The sequence below is a fragment of the Schistocerca americana genome, chromosome 8, assembly GCF_021461395.2.
Source record: "Schistocerca americana isolate TAMUIC-IGC-003095 chromosome 8, iqSchAmer2.1, whole genome shotgun sequence".
NCBI lineage: Eukaryota > Metazoa > Arthropoda > Insecta > Orthoptera > Acrididae > Schistocerca > Schistocerca americana.
The window spans coordinates 295,501,086-295,513,695 of NC_060126.1; the positions used below are offsets into that span (position 1 = coordinate 295,501,086).

The following is a 12,610-nucleotide window of genomic DNA, read 5'->3' on the forward strand; positions in this document are numbered from 1 at the left end:
ACAATTTAAATGACAATGTAGTCGTTACATATGACTTGCATTTATATTTAACATTTCTCAACAGCCCAGATCACAAATACAACAAATTTTGATTATTATTCAATGGTTTTTTGAGTGATGAAGACATGGTATAATTGGCATCTGGCACAACCTGTCAGCATACGGAGAGAGAGTTTCACAGATTTTCGCACTGAGCTTGTCTTGTAATTGTGACTTATTTCGTTTGATACTCGAATAAAGATCTTTCATACACGAATGTTGAGCGAAATATTTTTAGCACTTTTGCTGCCTCATTAAGGAGATAATAGATTTTATCTGAGGAAAACAATATAGACATCCTGGACAACGTTACCGTAAATTTATCTTGGCTGGAATAGGTGATTTATTATCGTGGTTCAAGTGTCATTGACAAATGAAATAAGAAATTCATGACGCCATTTGAAAGTATAACTGGCACAGCAATCTTGATAAACTCAATGATTTACAACACTTTCAAGTTACTAGAATAGAATACTGTGGATATGCGTGTTGTAATGCGCACTGTAACCAAGCCAGCTAAACAAAATCTTCAGAAAGGGCCGCATGCAGGATCCGAATTCACTGTGAATGCTGACTCAATTGTAGCTCATTCAATCACCGACTCAGCTGAAATTGTTCTCTGTCGATCGGCAGAAAGATAACTGTTTCCTCAAGATATTTTTCAATCATAATTCTAAACAACATCCAAACTTTTTGAATGAAATCGTTGCCGTAATTTATTAGCTTTTATTATTCATTTGTTTCATTTACTCGATTTCCGCATGTACACTTGTTTTCAAAGGCAATACTGAAAAAAAACTCAGTAAATATCAAATACGTCTTAATGAGATGTTGCCGTCGAAAAATTACTAAACAATCGTCTCATCATAAGGACTGAGCGCAAATTAAATACAGGGATTACAGCGACGTTACACGATTCAAACGATTTAACATACTATGATAAGGGTCGCTGACATACTGCTCTGGTAGGCCCAAACCATGTTCATACATGAAAGTTTTATTTTAAAGGCTTGTTGTGACTGTAATGTGGAACCAAAGGAGAATCAAGCACAACGTCACTGATTTTGATAAAATAGCATGTTTACTATTTATTTCATCTATACTACTATACAGTGAGCGAATGTTGTTTAAAGCTGTTACAAAAAATCTCGACAAATTTTTGAGTGATATACTTCCAATAGTACAATAAAAGACGAGACTAAAAAATTTATACTCGATACTCTAATAACGATTCAGACGGACATTGGCTACGTATTTTTAAACAACGCTGTATAGGTCTTCTGTTAAAACCGACTTTGAAAATGGAAATTCTTTGCTTTTCTGGACAGTGAAAATGCGTGGTTAAGTTTTACTTCCGGCAGTCAGTTTTAACAAGGACAGCAGAGAATTTAAACTGTTATATAAACTATTCCGCCCCTACGTATCATTTGTCCTCATACGCAGTACTAAACGATCATTGTACAAACAAGTATGTGCGGTTTTGTTTTATTCCTCTGTAGTCAGTTTTGACACAGAACAGGAAATTTGTATTTACGACTCATCTTCTTATGATTAGAATACTACCACAGAATCTGAATTGTCCAAAACTTTGTAATCCTTCCGCTTTCTCAGATTAAAACCGTGCGAAATAGAGTCACTGAAACTACTATCCCAACAGGTCCAGCAACTGGTAGATGTCTTTCATATCCCGTATACCAATGATCCCAACGGATTTATCCACTCATTTTATGTGACTGCAGTTCCAAATCGAGGATTTGTTGCAGTAAAAATAAATAAGGCTCAAGATTAGAGGGGGGTGGGGATAAGAGGAGATGGACAAAGAGTGACGGGAGGAGAGGAGATAGAGAGGAGGAGATGGATAGAGATGATGTTAACACATCGTCATAGTATAATAAAAATGCTGAGAGATTTAAACTGATAAAATATTAAGACGGTAGATATTTGAAACAATTAATATCAGTAAAATGTTAGAAACTGTGCTCATTGAGTAACCGAGAGATAATCCGCAGGTGCTAAGCTGCAGCTCACATAACAGAAGAAAGAAGGAAGGAAGATTGGCTTTAACGTTCCTTCCACATCGCGAGTCATAGAGACGGTGCATACGCTCATTTTGTGTCAAGGACGGGAAAGGAAATCGGCCGCGCCCTTTCAAAGGAATCATGCCGGCATTTGCCTGGGGTTGCTTAGGAGAATTCACGGAAAACCTGAATCTGTATGGCCCAACGCGGGTATGAACCATCGTACTCCAGAATTCGAGTCCAGTGTGCTAAACACTGTGCCACCTCACTCGGTCACATAATAAAATAATGTGTGTTATTAAATGTAGTGCATAAAAGTGATGAATGTAAAATACCTACTGCTACGAACTTCGCTTCACAGAGTGAACATGTAGAAACGGAAAGCTAAGCACATACTCCCAGCAAAGTGGTTTCGTAACGAAGTTCTGCAAAAAAACTCTATCGCTTTGTGCTGCCTACAGCTATTCGTGTTGCGATTTTGTAAGTGCAATATGCACAGTGTTGACAAAAGTCAAAAAAGAATAAAGCAGTTCTTAGAATTTATGCTTTATTTTACAGATATGTTTTACCATGTGACAGATACTTGCCGCTTTCAGCAATGAAAATGAATCTAAGGAGTAGTATTTCCCTAATTTTAATTCTAAAAGGATTGACTTTGCAGTGCATCGTCTTTTAACTGGTGAACTGGTAACTCAGATTTACTGAATGGCGATCTAGTTCGTTCGGTAATAAAACATTCTTGTAACTGCCAAACTTACTACTCGTTCAAACTGTTTACATCGAATTTCTGAGTTGTTAGTAAGTTAACCATCTAACACACTTAAAATTTGTGATTCTTCAACATATTCTCTTCAATGGAGAATATTTCGAACAGACGAAGGGAGCTGCAATAGGTAGCCCTCTCTCACCTGTGCCTGCCAATCTCTACATCGAACACTTCGCGGAGAAAGCCTTGCAGTCATCAAGATGGAAATCTACTTGCATTTTTCGCTATGTGGAGGACATGCTCGTAATTTGGCTCCATGGAAGACAAAAATTATGAGGACAGAGAAAAGACTGCCAATCCTGGACGTCATGGTCAAGAAACGAGCGGATGGCCCCCTGTATGACAGTGTATACCAGACGGAAACGCTAACTGCACCCAGCTAGCTGCCACCACCTTCCTCAGACCAGAGAGGTGCTCCGAGTGCTATTACACAGGTCGCTCACCAAATAGGATGCAGTTTCTCCCTGTAACTGTAACACCTCAGAACTGCATGCACCTACAAAAATATATCATTGTACGACGCATAGTTCAGCAGGTATGTTGTTATAAATACTGAGTTGCATGACAAACTTACGCATCATACCATAAACTTTAATTTATTACTTCTTTGTTACTTACTCTATTCACAGCAAATTTCGGAGACAGCGTACACGTATACGACTGGACATACCTGCAGAATTATATTGTACGACACACAGTTCAGGCGATATGTCGCCATAAGCATTCGGCTGCGTGAAAACGAAACTGCAGGGCTAAATTCGCTAGAGATACAGATGATATATCTGCACAAATATGTTAAATATATATGTGAAACATAGGTAACATTTACCTATGCTGCCAAAGCTGTGGGCTGAAATCTCCTCCTAAATGCCAGGATATGTTCCGAAATAGGTACAATTATTACTTGCTATCTAGAAAGAAATGCAGTGTGGGTAAGAATCAACGACTGCCTATGGGAGGGGAGAGATAAAGTGGAGAGAAAAGGGGGGAGGAAGAGGTTGATAGAGTGGCGGATGGAGAGGATGAAAACAGATGTGTGTCAAAAGAAAGGAGGAGAAGGGAAGAGAGTAGAAGGTAAGGGGAGTAGGAAATAGACACAGAAAGGAAAGAGGAGGAGATGGATGGAAAGAGGGTGAGAAGGAGATGGACGGAGAAACCAAAGATAAAGAGATCATAAGAGAGAACGGGAGCAGAAGATGGACTGAAAGAAGGGGGAGGAGAAGATTAGAGAGGGGAGGAGGAGATAGGCAGGAAGAGGGGGAGGACAGAGAGAGGGGGGAAGAGATGGGCAGAGGAAAGTGGAAGAAGGAGACGAGCAAGTAGAATTGGAAAAAATATGTACCCGGGCAATACCCGGGCAGGCCACAATGGACCACTGAGAATCGCTGCACTTTAATTATAAAGTGCTATGTGATGAGGCTAGTGCTTGGTTCCTCCCTCCCTCCCTCTTTCTTACTCAAACAGGAACACACACATACACAAACACACACACACACACACACACACACACACACACACAAACAAACGAAGAAGAAAGAGGGGTAAGAGAAGGAGGGAGGCAAAGCGGCAGAAAGGAAGACAGAGACTGGAGCAAGAATACAGAAAGATAGAGAGAGACAGGAGTGAGAGCGTTGGATGAAAAGAAGTTGTGATGTTGTATATAACACGCATGCTTTGTCACATCTTTCGTGTCTCTTTCTTTACCAGTGATGGTGACTCATTGCGTATGAAAGCATGCAGCCTGTACCTATGACGTCAGCTAGGAGAGCCGTTGTGTGTTACAGGTGTACCGCGTCTACGACTACTACTACATGGTGGAGTCGCGCACCGTCTACCCCAACCTGTGGCGCGTCGTCAACCTCATCCACATCCTCATGATCCTGGCGCACTGGTTCGGCTGCTTCTACTACTTGCTGAGTGAGGCCGAGGAGTTCCAGGTACGCAACAAGTTTTGTTTCAGTAGTTTCCAACACTAAAGTATCATTTACCAATGCGAGAATACTACACAAATGCGAGACGTGCTAAAAATTAATGCCTCCGAATTTAACTATCGAAGATTTTCAGATAAAACAAACGTTATTAGCATTCTACATCCTTATTCGCAATGGTTACATATTTACAGATTTATGCTGCTAGAGGGCTTCGAATTGTAACATGTATGATGGTGGTGTATTTGAGAGAACCGGAAGAGATCGAAATCAAACTGAGCACCATAACCTTCCGCATGGTACTGCCGGGCCACCCAAGAGCGCTTGAGTTCACTGTAATCGCCCATTCCCAATACATTCCCGACTTGACCCCATCCGATTTTCATCTGTTTGCAGAACTTAAGGAACACCTTCGAGGATTTCAATTTAATAGTGCTGAAGCGTTGTGCTGAAGCGTTGCAAGCGGGTGGGCGGTTGTGGCTCCCTAGTGACGGCATCAACAAACTGGTCTCTCGTTAGGAGAAATTTGTTCGTCACTAGGGTGATGACGTTGAGAAATAAACATTTAGACATGAGGAATAAAGATGAAGAATATTAATAACATTTGCTTTAATTAAAAAGTTCAACATAAAAATTTCGAAGGCATTACTTCTTAGCACACCCTCTTCTTGTGTAAAACAGATAACAAGTCAAACACAGAAGGAGAAATGCTTTGCTATAAATTTTGTGGCAGGAAACTACGGAACGTTTTGCAGATATGGACTTAACCATGTTCTCAATATTGCGAATTTGTAATCGTAGTTTTTCAATTATTTCATTCTGTTCTGCTGACGCTTCTTTTCAGCCTACCTTTGGATTGTAAAAAATCCCGTAGTCATAGTCCAAACGAAGCACATGCACTGAAGTCTCACAATTATTTCTGAACAGTCTAAACGTCTAAAATCAAGACAGGAAGATTAGTGTGTAACGCCCAGCGACGGCTATGTCATTAGCGACAGATTGTGAAGGAATACAGTCATCTCCAGTTGAATGTAGCCATCCAGCTATTTGCGTTAATCGATCTGGAGGAACCATTGTAAACTTACAGCCCGATGGCCGGACGAAGATTTGAAACATCACCCTCAAGAATGCTGTCTTAAGCAGTGGGCCATATCGCTCGGTGTGTATTGTCACTTATTAATGACCAATGTAAAGATATTGGTACTGCACGCTGTTGCTGTAACCGCCTGTGGCGAGAATCGAAACACACGATGTCGCAGTTTAATCTTCAGTTTCAGTTTTCTGTACGCCATGGTGGTCATAATTTGGAGCAACTGTTGAGAGGGACAAAAACGTAATTCATTAGCTCATGGATGTGAGTCGTAACGCCGGTTTACGTCTGCAATGTATACGAGAGACGTCTGTTCGTGTCACATAAGGTGTATGAAGACAGAGATATGATCCAAATAGTTCGTGGAATTAACGACCGTCGGTACACCGTTCAGTCAGGATGTGAGTTCTAGGCGATTTTTCACATCCATCCTGGGATATGCTGATCAACCAACTCATTTCAATCACGTCACAGTGATGTTAAAAGGCCAATGTACAATAAACAAACTTCACACAAATTGCAATTTAATGGCCTATACAAGGTGTTTTAAAATTACGTATCACTTACTACTACAGGAAGTAGTATTGAGTCACTCAGTAAACATCTTGGCGCCGAAAAGGAAGATAACAAAAAGAATGCCGAAATACTGAATTTGGCCTTCCGAAATTGTTTCCCCCTGGAAGATTGCAACATGGTCCTTCCTTTCAGTCATCGCACGATTGCCGGACTGGCAGAAATTGAGATAATCGATAGTGGAACATAAAAACAACTACAAAATGGTTCAAATGGCTCTGAGCACTATGGGACTTAACTTCTGAGGTCATCAGTCCCCAAGAACGTAGAACTACTTACACCTAACTAACCTAAGGACATCACAAACATCTATGACAGAGGCAGGATTCGAACCTGCGAGCGTAGCGGTCGCTCGGTTTCACACTGAAGCGCCTAGAACCGCTCGGCCACATCGGCCGGCAAAAGCAAATACAGACGCCTAGTAGTGGAAAACCATCAAGACCTGATGAGATAGCTTTATGCTGATGAACTTGCTCCTCTACTAACGGCAGTTTACCACAGATCGCTGCAACAACGAAGAGTACCTACCGACTGGAAAAAAAACGTAGGTTATTCCAGTCTCCAAGAAGGGTCGTAGAATAGCTGTACATACATTGAAGATCCGAAGAAACTGGTACACCGGCCTAATATGGTGTAGGGCCCCGCGAGCAGAAGTGCTGCAACACGACGTGGCATGGATTCAAAAATGGTTCAAATGGCTCTGAGCACTATGGGACTCAACTGCGGTGGTCATCAGTCCCCTAGAACTTAGAACTACTTAAACCTAACTAACCTAAGGACATTCCACACACCCATGCCCGAGGCAGGATTCGAACCTGCGACCGTAGCAGCAGCGCGGCTCCGGACTGGAGCGCCTAGAACCGCACGGCCACCGCGACCGGCGGCATGGATTCGACTAATGTCTGAAGTAGTGCTGCAGGGCCGTCCTAAATCCGTAAGAATACTAGAGGGTGGAGATCACTTAAATCTTGATAATCTGCCATTGTAGCAGCAGTAACCGATCTAAGAACTGCGCCCGATAGTTGTCTTATGTAGGCGCTGCCGAACGCAGCGCTGTGTTCTGCCTGTTTACATATTTCCGTATTTGATTACGCACGCATATACCGGTTTATTTGGCGCTTCAGTGTAATTATAGACCGATGTGGTTAACCTCAATCTGTTTTAGAATTGTGGAACGTGTTTTATTCTCAAGAACTGTGACGTTTTTGGAACGGAAACTCCATAAAAATCAACACGTATACTATAAACAGAGATCCTACGAAACGCAGTTCGCGCTGTTATTCCTTGAGATCCATGGCGCTCAGATGACGACGCTCAGGATGATTCCGTATTCCCTAGCTTCAGCAAGGCATCTGACACCGTCCAGCATTGACGTTTATTGACAAACTGCGAGTTTACAGGGACAGAATTCAGCGCATCTATCTGAAGTGAATAAAATCGACAGATTTACGTAAAGGTACTTTGGTGAGCACCTCAAGGTAATATGATAGGTTCTTTACTGTTTGCATTGTATATAAATGATCTAGTAGAAAGCGTAGGAAGCTCTTTAGGACTGTTGGCACCTGATGCGGTAGCTATAAGAAAGTACAGCGCCAGAAGACAGTATTTATTTGCAGAATGATCTACAGTGGTTTATGAGTGGTGGAGGTTCTAGCACTTGACACTGAACGTAAATAACTGTGACATAAAGCGCAGACATAGAAAAACATATTAACCACCAAACAACTACACTAATTACGACAAATTGTTGCGAACAGTATCTACGCATATCTAGGAGTAACTATCCAGAGCGATCTTAACTGGAAGGACTACGTAAGACCAACAGCAGGAAAAGCAGATGCCAGACACATTCATGGGAATACTCTTAAGGATAATTAACTCATTCACGGAAGAAGTGGAGTACAAGAAGCCTGTTCGATCGATTCTTGATTACTGTCCATGATCCTTCCCAGGTACGACTGATGGAAGAGATAGAGAAGATCCAACAAAGAGCGGCGCGTTTCGACATAGGATCGTTCAGTCAGCTCAAGGGCGTTACAGAAATGTTCAACGAACTCCAGCGGCAGAAGTCATATAAAGGCACTGTGCACTGTGGAAAAGTTTACTACTGAAATTTCGAGAGAGGACTTTTCAGGAACAGCCGGACGACGTACTTCGTCCTCCTACATACTCTTCGCGAAATGACTACCACGAGAAAATTTGAGAAATTAAAACTAATATTGAGGCTTAGAGACACTTATTTTTCCTACACGCCTTCCACGAGTGTAACAGGGAAGGGTGATCAGTAAGTGGTACCAAAAGTACCCTCCGCCATACACCGTTAGACGGCTTGCGAAATATGGTGTCGACGTAGATTGGTCAAAACTAAAAGAAAAGTTAATATACTGATGTGTCTAGAAACCAATAACTATTGAGATATAGACCAATCTGTTCTCTCATTCCCATCTGTCCGTCACGCAAAAGCAGACACTATAACCGCAGCTATCTGATTACCACGCATCCTTCAGCCCTCCTTCCCAGTGAATCACACACCCTTTCAAATGCAAATGGCTGTCCACGGACTGCACGACACGCATCGATGAGACTCCCCTGTAACGTCTCCAAGTTGCCGGTGGGTTGGACATTCCCATTTAAATGTCCCCATAGCCTGAAATGAAAAGGATTCTGGTCCAGTTAATGAGGAGGCCAATCCATCAACCGTGAAACGTTGCGGTGAGCTAATGTCGCACTTCCTGTAGAAAATGGAGTGGTGCCCCATCGTGCATAAGACATAGCCGTCCTGTCTCTGCAAGTATAAGTTTCTCTTGTAGCGCTGATAATTCAGTGCTCAGAAATCGATGATACACAGTATCTGTTGACCTGCTGGCAAAGCGTATATCCGTACGAGTCTGTCACCGACGTTTTCTACCCGTACACTTATACGAAGCTGTCCTGATGCCTCACCTCCATGACTGATCGATGATTTGCATCTACCCACACGTGTGTATTGGGGTAATTTGCCTATCTCACATTACTTGCCACAAGTAAAACGTCCCATATCTCAAAAGGTATTGCTTTCTGGAGATTCAATTGTAGATTTTTGCTTCGAGTTTTGCAGGAATATCTGACATTTGCAAGATCCCAGGACATTTTCGATCACGTCAGTTTAAGAGAGACTAGTTGTGTATCCTGTGATTCTAGTTTATTAATTTTTCGTATCTCTGATACGAATGGAAAAGAAATGTCTCTCGTGGAGAAAAAACTTAAGTATATATTTTTTAAAGTATATGTAAAGTATACACGTTATGAAGTAATTTCTTTTGTAGCTTGATTGTAATATTAATGTAACCCAAAGACGGATTATACAACATTTGTACTTCGCATTCAGATGAAAGAATAAATTAGTTATTAAATCAATTCAATCTTGCTCCACAAATCCTGACTTATGCTTCGCACGCCACACCACTTCTTCCTTCCACACCTACAGTATACCTGTGGGTCAGTTGTCACATTTAACCTTCCAACCACCAATACTATGGATTCGACACCATTATTCGTGATTTTTATATTCTTACGCCACCAAACATTCCTCGCCATCCACTTCAATTCCTAGGATCTGTGATGGTATTCTAGCCTCACATGAAGTTTTTGCCGGTAGTACGTGATATGTGTATCAAAACTGGTTGAAATTGCTCTAGGCAGTACAGAGTCATACTACAACACACACACACACACACACACACACACACACACATACACACACACATCCGCACTTTCATATGTACCGTGTGTCTAAGAGACGCCTATGGCGTTAGGTTGGACATTTGCTACTTCGTTTTTGGAGTATATAGACTCAGTCAACCCCAGCAAAATGTTTCTCATCCCGTGTTGCATCGTTCTCCTGGGTCACAGGAATATTCTGTTATTTTTCGTTATAAACAAAACGTTTTCGTAAAGTATAGTTTCGTGCCCGTTCTGTAGGGCGTCCTCAAACTAGTCAACTGTGATATCGATTCAACGATACATTCTCAAGAACATATTCTGTCGGCAAACAGTGTTTCTGATCATGAAATCCTTATCTAACATGCACCATCACAAGCACCGTTCTGTGTGATTTCGCCACATATCTGTTAACAGACATCGTAAAACAGAATATCACACTGTACTAAGTTGGGACCATTGTCAGAAATGAACATATAAAGTTGCGCTTAAAATAACTTTAAACAAAAAGGAATGAAGAAAACGAATCGACGTTTTCTGTACATACAGGAGTCTATACTTAGCGTGTAGTAAGTCCTTGGACTGCCTCATTTAAACATTGTGTAAGAGGGGTGTGTTTCTGTGCAGTGTGAGTGTGTATGTTTGTGTGTGTGCATGTGTGTGTGTGTGTGTGTGTGTGTGTGTGTGTGTGTGTGTGTGTGTGTGCGAGTGAGTGAGTGTGTGTGTTTGTGTGTATTCAGTGGACGTGGAATGAACCTACAAAAAAACTGACATTGATATGTAATGGTATCGTTAAGTCCACTGATGAGAAGTTAATATCTATGCACCTTATGTAAATATCTTGCTAATATTACCCTGACTCCAATTTTGAGTCATCTGTCTTCTGCTGGTTTAATGTGACCCACCACCTCTTCATCCCAGAGAAGCACTTGTAGCCTACGCCCTCAATTACTTGCTGGATATATTCCAGTCTCTGTCATCTACAATTCTTGCCCTCTGCAGCTCCCTCTAGTACCATGGAAATTATTACCTGATGTCTTAACAGATGCCCTATCATCCTGTCTCTTCTTCTTGTCAGTGTTTTACACATATTCCTCTCCTCTTAGATTCTTTGCAGACCCTCCTCGTTCCTTAGCTTATCAATAGACATAGTTTTCAACATTCGTCTGTAGCACCACATCTTAAATGCCTCGGTTCTCTTCTGTTGCGATTTTCCCCACAATTCATGTTTCACTACCATACAAACGTACATTCTCAAAAATTCTTCCTGAAATTAGGGCCAATGTTTGATACTAGTAGATTTCTCCAGGGCAGGAATGCCCGTTATGCGAGTGCTAGTCTGCTTTTGATGTCCTCCATACTCCGTCCGAAAAAAAAAATGGTTCAAATGGCTCTGAGCACTATGGGACCTAACTGCTGAGGTCATCAGTCCTGTAGGACTTAAAACTACTTAAACCTAACTAACCTAAGGACACCACACACATCCATGCCCGAGGCCGGATTCGAACGTGCGACCGTAGCGGTCGCGCGGCTCCAGACTGTAGCGTCTAGAACCGCTCGGCCACCCCGGCCGGCACTCCGTCCGACATTGGGTATTTTGCTGCTTAGGTAGCACAATTATTTATCTTTATACACTTCATGACCATCAGTCCTGGTGTTAAGTTTCTCATCCTTTGTCATTTTTGCTACTTCTTATTACTTCTTATTACTCACAATCCATATTATGTACTCATTAGCCCATTCACTCCATTCAGCAGATCATATAATTCTTCTTTCCTTTCATTGAGGATATCAATGTCATTAGTGTATCATACCATCGATAACTTTTCATCTTCAATTTTGATTCCACTTCTAAGCCTTTCATTTATTTTCGTCATTGATGCTTCGATATACTGACTGCCAATCGTCTAGGATCCAACCGATATGGACAAGAGTCCAGGAGAGGCGACCTCGTGCTGTTAATAAGGCGCCAGCGCAGGTCATCTGTGCGATAGCCTGTTAACACCGAATTTCTGCGCACAGTCCTAATGGAGACGTTCGTCACACATCCCAGACTCATTTCTGTGGCTATTTCACGCAGTGTTAATTCTCTCTTAGCACTGACAACTCTACGCAAAAGCTGTTGTCCTCGTTCGTTAAGTGAAGGCCTTTGTCCCCTGGTTTGTCCGCTGTAAGAGGTAATGCCCGAAATTTGGTATTCTCGTCACACCATTGACACAGTAGATCCCGCAGTATTGAATTCCCTAACGATTTCCGAAATGTAATGTTCCATGCATCTAGCACCAACTACCATTCCGCCTGGCCCGCCGGGTTGGCCGTGCGGTCTAACGCACGGCTTTCCGGGCGGGAATGAGCTCCTAGTCCCCGTCCCTGGCACGAATACACCCGGCGGATTTGTGTCGAGGTCCGGTGAACCGGACAGTCTGTGGATGGTTTTTAGGCGGTTTTCCATCTGCCCCGGCGAATGCGGGGTGGTTCCCCTTATTCCGCCTCAGTT

At 42.2% G+C, this 12,610-nt stretch overlaps 1 protein-coding gene across 1 annotated transcript in view; it reads left to right on the plus strand.

Annotated features, from left to right (window-relative positions):
- The window catches only part of LOC124545780 (cyclic nucleotide-gated cation channel alpha-3-like), a gene marked incomplete at its 3' end in the record, with an annotated part of 672,390 nt that overhangs the window by 203,095 nt on the left and 456,685 nt on the right, over window positions 1-12,610 (plus strand). Inside the window, exon 5 of the mRNA XM_047124727.1 lies at window positions 4,608-4,760. Coding sequence (XP_046980683.1) covers window positions 4,608-4,760 — 153 coding nt within the window. The remainder of the gene's footprint in view (window positions 1-4,607; window positions 4,761-12,610) is intronic.